The following is a 7,394-nucleotide window of genomic DNA, read 5'->3' as shown; positions in this document are numbered from 1 at the left end:
AGGATAAAAAAACCAAAATATATTAAAAAATGCAAAAGAAAAATAGTATAATTAAAAAATAATGCAAAAGAAAAGGAATATATATATATAAAGATAGAAAAAAAAACAGAAAAAGGAAAAAATGTAAAAAAAAAAAAGAAAGAAACAAAACTAGAAAAAAAAAAAAACAAACAAAAAAGCAAAAAGAAAAAGAAAATGCAAGCAAAAAAAGAGACAAAAAAACGTAAAAGGGGGCAGCAGGGTTCGAAACCCTGACCTTGGTAATAAAAAACAAGGTGTAGCTATTACCACTACGCCACACCACAGCATTGAATGTATATACTACAGGTTATAATATATAGGCATGTGTCCGGGTGGACCGCATCCCATGCGGCCACCCGCACACAAGTTTTTGCGAAATCACATAGCTAAAATTCAGATAGAAGAATCCGACTATTTTCGGATTCAAATACTATTTGCATAAAATGAAACTGAAACCCTAATTCCGCCAATAAATCACTAACAATCTTGATCAACTTATGTTAACTTATTGATGCAAATCTTATAATAAAGAATACTAAAGAAAATGGCGGGGTATTACAACTTGATTTTTTTAGTTTTGATTTTTGTATTTTTGATTTAAATTTAATTGCACAAATTTAAATAACACAATTTACTTCAAATTGAATTGCATTATATCTAAAATCCTAAAAATTACATTAAAAAAAACCTAAAAATATAATTTAAAATTACTTAATCAAAACCTAAAAACATAATTAAAACCTAAAGATCTCCTTGTTCTTTCAACCTAGCTATGATCTTCGCCATCGAGCCTTGTGGATTTGAAGAGTATATGGAGAAAAAAAGAAGGAAAAGATAACGGTGAAATGACCGTTTTTCATTTTTTTTTAAAATCTCTGCAACGGTCGATTTTTTAAAAATTTGACTTTTTATATTATTATTATTATTATTATTATTATTATTATTATTATTATTATTATTATATAATAGACGTGTGATCAGCACGCGCCTTCCCCAAACACTATCAGGGCACACCCGATTAATCGTGACACCCTCGAGTCACCCAAACCTGCAAAGGGGGACCCGATACCAGTGGGTGACTCGAGTCAGCCGATCAAGTCACCCAATCGAGTCATCCACTGTAGGTGCTTTTAGAATGGTTTGGTAATTGAGCTTATAAATTGGAGTGAATTGTGAAGTAGAGAGGAAAAAATCCCAATTAGAGAGAAAATTTTGTAGATAGAGAAATTTGGAGGTATATATAAAAATTTGTAGAGTACATTACCCCTAAGTGCTCGTTTGGTTCAAGTAGAGGAATGGAAAGGAAATGGAATCAAATAAAGGAGTGGAATGGTAACAATAATCATTACTTTTATTGAGTGTTTGGTTTAACAATGGAAATGAATCATTAGTAAGGGATTCCTTTTCTTTTGTTTCCCCTCTATTTTGAGGGGTAACAAATTAGGTGATTGAATTACCCTCAAGTAAGGGTAATGATTATCCCATTACTCAAACCAAACAACAAGTAATGGATTCAATTACTTGATTCCCTTTCCAACCTCTAAAAACACCCAACCAAACGTGGGCTAAATACATTAAGTTTCATTATTTTTTGAAATTGCACATCATTTTTAAAATCCGCCTCATAATACATGCCTTTTATCTTTTGTGTGTGTGCGTGTGTGTGTAAGAAATAATTATAGAAAGCTTCAGCAGTCCGCACCAATGCTTAAAGTGCTCGTTTGATTTATATAAAACTCGAACTTGAAGGTTGAAATTACAGAGCTTTGAAGTGGGCTTCTGATGTGTTCCTTACTGGGCTATTTCAATTTTAGAAAGTTAAATATTGGGCCTTTGGTCAATTTTTAATTCACAGCCCATTTGTTGTCCCTAAAGTATAATCTATATCCCCCACATGAAACTAAACTAAATTTATTAATTTAGGCTCTGAAATATGCGTTTGATATGATGATATCTATTCAGATTTCAAAGATTAAAATTATCAATTGACCGTGTCATTATCAACAGTACAGTCAGAAATATAGCTTGCATAAAGCTAACGTTGAAATTATGTGAAAAAAATAAATATAAAATACGAAGTTAAAAATGATAAAAGCAAAATTGTCTTAAGGAGGCGTAAAATAATTGGAGTATTCAATTTGCATGATTTGACCCGTGAAAGATAATTCGACCGACACTTTAATTGTCACCAATCATATCAATTGTATCAATCTCATCCACCAAACCAAACGCTTCTTAAAAATATTGGACAAAGAAATAAAGAACAGTTTGCCCTTTTCGTCCATAATTTTGTGTGTATTTTCTAATTTCAGAGAGAGGCAAAAAATAAAGTCACGAAAGTATCCAGATGTTTATATATGATGCATGCATCACTTAATAATACAACATTCCCTCATTTTCAATAACTCAACCTCCTAAAGAGCCAAGATTTGGGCACCATTCCCACTTATTACCATTGATTGATATTTAAAAAAAAAAAAAAAAAAACTCCATAATTTTGAGGAAATTGAGGGGGAAGAAAATAAATTGAGAAAAGTCACGCACAACACTTGGACTTAGTAGGTATAGCCCTTAACAAACATACCTTTCTTAGCATCCTCGCTCTCGCCCTGAGCCGAGTACTTTCCTAACTGGGCCAACGAGTTGGCCTTTGCACGTACGAGAAGCGCCTTCTGTGCAGCTTCAAAGTTCTCGGGCCGACCCTGCCATGTCTTGAGCACCGTGTTCTGCAATGCTCTTGCGTAGGAGAAGGAGACGTGCCACGGGTTGGGACTCTGATTCATCGCGTTCAGGTTCAGAGTCGCCTCCACCTCAGACTGTCCTCCTGACAAGAACTAAAACCGCGACAAGAAGGAAAAGCATAAGGTTTCTTTTTCACCAAATAAAAGCAGTGGAGAAACAACGAGCAACGTAATGGACAATAGATCCATATGTATTATTACCATGATTCCTGGAACTGCAGGAGGCACTCTCCTCTTAAGCATAGTGAGGGTGTACTTGGCAACGGTTTCTGGGTTGACCTTCTCTTTGTGCTCCGCTCCCGGGGTCACCATGCTAGGTTTGAGCAGAATTCCTTCAAAGACAACATTGTTCTCCGCTAAGTAGTAGAAAACCTCAGCCCAGACTCGCTCTGCTACTTCAAGTGTCCTGTCGATGGAGTGGTCCCCATCAAGAAGAATCTCGGGTTCCACAATGGGCACGAGACCGTTGTCCTGCACACGTGCCAGATATTTATCCTCTCTTTTCACCACATATTTCATGAAAAACAAGAAGTAGCCACTTGTTTCCCTAGAATCTCAGCATGATTTTGGAGATAATTAAACAACAAGAACAAAATGAGCATATCCTGAAACAAGGGACTCATGGAGAAGAAAAATTGTTCGAACCTGGGATATAGCAGCGTAGCGTGCAAGCCCCCAAGCGGCTTCTTTAACAGCCAAAGCAGAAGGACCACAGGGTATGCTGACGACAGTTCTCCTAAATAATTGAATATGAAGATAAGTCAACTGTGTGAGGCTAAAATACATGAAGTTGATAAGTGCACTTTATATTACAAAATACCATTTTGCAAAACGAGCCCCTTGTTTATAGTATTCAGCAGATCGAGAGGCTAATCCATCTAGTCCCTGGCACCAGGATTCATTGTTTGATCCAGGTAGAGGCACCAAACCCTGACAAAGGGGGAAAAAATAAAAATGGTTAAGAATTGGAAGTTATAAGTGAAGACATAAAAGCCCAATATATCCAGGCCATGAGGTAACTATAAACGAAGTAAGAAAATGTTATCTGCCATACTGCGAAAAATTGGCACTACTGAAAAACCTAGACTTCACCTTATCAACTTTGATACCGGGTAAAATATTCTCAGCATGCAAACAGTCAACAAACTTCCTTCCATCTGTAGTTGACTGGTAAAGTGTCTCCTCAAACATAATAGCACCTGAAATATAATCACCCAGGCCAGGAGTGGTCAGCAGAAGTTGTCTATAAGCCTGTCGGTTTGTTTCTGTGTTGTCAAGTCCAATGGAGGCCAACCTCTTTCCGCATGTTGCATTGGATTCATCAATTGCAAGGATTCCCCGACCAGGAGATGCAATCGATTTCTAACGCAAGAAAACCAACAATACAACATTAGATAGAACCCTCAAGAGGACGTCACAGAAGGCAAGTACATTTTGGCCATTAGAATGCATCTAAAAACTGTTTGCAGGATGCATTTCACAATATCTCCATTAATAAAATATGAGAAGTTAAGGAACAAGAGGATGATCGACTAATAACTACCATCAAGTCATTGCAGTTAGATGTATTATTAAACAACCAAATAGAGGGCAGAAGACCAAAAGCATGGTTACTTCCCAGATCCCACAGGTAGGTAAACAAGTGAATAGACTCACTAAGTCATTGTGATAGTGATAGAGTACTTATTACATATTTCTCGTGCCAAGAATCACCAACCAAAAAAAGAGCTATAAAACTAAAAACTAATCAACCATTTCACAAATTAAAAGACCAAAATGGAATTTTAGTGAAGTTAATAAGCAACTGATGTAGTGAAACATTATATAATATTCATCAACATGATGTCGTAGCACAACAACGTGAAAATCAAAACACACAAGACTACATGAAATATTTACAAAATCACCTTTCAAGTATACATAAAATAATTACAACACATGAAAACCTACTAATCAATTACTCATTCAGCTTTCCAAAATTCAAAAAAATTCACATAATCATCAGAAAACTTTGACTGCCAACATATAAATCCAAACTAAAAAGAAATGCAAACTACCGCAAGTGATCATCGCACGATATATTCAGCTTCGGCAGGAAACACGCGCGAAACACAACAATTACAAATTTGACAGCAAAGCAAAAAAAAAAAAAATAACTTACTTATCAAAAGAACTTACACACCATCACAGAGCACATATACAATTATACAATAAGAAAGCACTACTTATCAAAAGAACTTACACACAATTACAGACCTAATGAAGAACATATCATACAAGTCTACTCATCCAAAAATAAAATTCTAGCATCTGCAACTTAATTTAATATGATGCGTATGTTCTTCACACAAAATTCAAACAGACAGGAAATTCAAAACACGCATATTCAGTCATTTACAGAGAGAAGCCGATGAAGAATCGCAGAATACTTACAGCAGTCTTGAGGAGCTCGTCGGTGTAAGATCCGGCGCGGATGACAGAAACGCGGTGGTTCGGGAATCCCGCCGACGATCCGGTTGGCTTATTGAATGACTTCTGGCCTGCGATCCACGAGGAGGAGGCGGCGTTGAGTTTGACCACACTTGAGCAAGCCATGTCTTGTCTCAGCAAGTAGCACCTGCAGCGGAAAGTAGAGTTGGAGAGAGAGACCTTTGGTGGAATGTAGTGAGAAAGTAGTATTGGTTTTGGCACCTCTTTTATCCAATGTGTATTTCTGCCTTTATTTTATGTATGTTGGGCATTAACCAATTCTGCAGTTTTGGCTCCAACATATGGAGCCCAAATTTATTGCTGATAAATGTGAGCTTCTTTCTATAAATAGGGACTCATATTATTTCAGATGACATTTTCAGCTTGCAATCTTTCTCTCTCTAATCTTGGTTTCTCTATTGCTTCTTTATGCTATTTTAATTTTAATTTTACTGTTCTTATGTGGTATTTGCTTTTTATTTTGTTTAGTTTTTTGCTGTTTATTATTAGTTTCAATTACAACTAAGATACAAATTTATACACTTTTTTCTACTTTACACATAAAGTATAAAAATGTAGCTAATATTTTTTAATTTTTGCAGCAAATCAAAACCGCAGAAGATTAAGACTGAATCTTTCCATGGAAGTATTACCACTCAGATATGCAAAAGGCACAAATAAAAGGTTTTAGTGTATATTCAAGATTTTCAGTAAGTTAGCATAGAAAATTTATATTATATCATTTTTATAAGAGAAATTATAAAGGAGAAAAAGCGAGATAATCATGCAAGAGAGAAAAAGCGAAATAAAGGAGAAAAAGCGAGATAATCATGCATACTTTGAAAGATTAGAGAAAGCAAGAGAGATTGCTCAGGAAATTGCAGTACTCTCGCACTTATTCAGTTGTGGTGTTTTGGGCTTTTTATATGCAATGTGGTGTTTTGGGATTTTCTGGCTCATGTAAGCTATCACTTCTCTCATTTTAGAAAAATATCAACACTTTGATTTTTTAAATACTAATCTGCAGAAAAAAATAAAATACCAAGAATCAATTGAAATACTTGCGATCTAACATGCACATCAGCACATGAAGAAAAACTAAAAACTAATATGCAAAAAAATAAGATCTTCCTCAGTATTAAAAAATACTAATCTGTCAAAAAAAATATTTTTAAGAAGCCATTTATGGAAATATTTATAGTTCTACCAAAATGATACTATAAAAACAAAAAAAAATGAAAAACTAAGAACTAGAAAACTAATAAGCGAAAAAATAAGATCTCAGTATAAAAAAAATATTCTTTTATGAACCCATTAGTGTAGATATTATTAGATCTATGAAAATTATAAGATAAACACACAAAAACTAAAAAATGAAAAAAAACAAATATGCGAAAAAAAAAATAAAGATCTTCTGATACATATCAATCGAAAATGATGCCATAAACACACAAAAAAAAATGAAAAACTAATCTACAAAAAAATATGAAGATATTTTGTATTTAAGTGTGCAAATATTCACAAATCTGACAAAAAAAGCAGACGAGGGGGAATGGAAGGGGATTATGGAGCGAGGGAGGAGATGAGCATTTGAGAAGAGGAACAAGATCTTCTGTTTTAAACGTCACTTACCCTATTCGTCGATCCTTGAGAGAAGGTGGGTTAGGTGGCGGGTAGAAGACGGTGGCAGATTGGAGGAGTTGGAGGAGAGGGATGTTGACGATGAGATTTGGAGACAAAGTGAGGTGAGGTAGACTCCGTGGAGAAAGAATTAAATTGTATGTTTGGAGGATTCAAAGTGAAACGGCGGATGAAATTAGTGTAGAATTTTGGGAGAAGTGGACAACACTGTAGAAGAGGCTGAAACTCTAAAAACTAACGCCTCTCTGTATTTGATAATTTTTAAATTTTAATACATTAACTATTTTTAAATAATATTTTATGCAATAATAATATTAAAAATTGAATAATCTTTATTTAAACATAAACAACTAAAAAGTATAGAACAAAGTGCTTGTTTATTTCTATTAAATAAAGAAGTACATGTCCGTGTTAAGAGTCTACATGGTAAAAAATCACACCAAATTTCTTGGACTGCGCAGGTTAGCTTCTACATGATTTCATATTACTTCTCCATAAATCTTCCCCTGATCTTTCGAGGCT

The 7,394-nt window shown here is 34.7% G+C and overlaps 1 protein-coding gene across 2 annotated transcripts; it reads right to left on the bottom strand.

The window, feature by feature from the left end:
• Window positions 1-2,347: 2,347 nt before the first annotated feature.
• Window positions 2,348-7,178, bottom strand: LOC130986913 (fructose-bisphosphate aldolase 3, chloroplastic-like). Of its 2 annotated transcripts, XM_057910464.1 has the most exons (8): window positions 6,864-7,109; window positions 6,070-6,252; window positions 5,196-5,379; window positions 3,855-4,124; window positions 3,583-3,692; window positions 3,408-3,498; window positions 2,964-3,233; window positions 2,348-2,855 (listed from the first exon to the last, which is right to left on the bottom strand). In XM_057910464.1, exons 3-8 carry the CDS (start codon window positions 5,355-5,357, stop codon window positions 2,577-2,579), a joined length of 1,182 nt encoding a protein of 393 aa, XP_057766447.1. In that variant the 5' UTR covers window positions 5,358-5,379; window positions 6,070-6,252; window positions 6,864-7,109; the 3' UTR covers window positions 2,348-2,576. The 2 variants fall into 2 exon arrangements, with proteins under 2 accessions (XP_057766447.1, XP_057766448.1); XM_057910465.1 differs by lacking the exon at window positions 6,070-6,252 and having other exon boundaries at window positions 6,864-7,178.
• Window positions 7,179-7,394: the final 216 nt, after the last annotated feature.

This window comes from Salvia miltiorrhiza, chromosome 5 (assembly GCF_028751815.1).
Source record: "Salvia miltiorrhiza cultivar Shanhuang (shh) chromosome 5, IMPLAD_Smil_shh, whole genome shotgun sequence".
Taxonomy (NCBI): Eukaryota; Viridiplantae; Streptophyta; class Magnoliopsida; order Lamiales; family Lamiaceae; genus Salvia; species Salvia miltiorrhiza.
The sequence above is the reverse complement of the archived record's forward strand: the minus strand, read 5'-3'. Positions and strand labels throughout refer to the sequence as shown.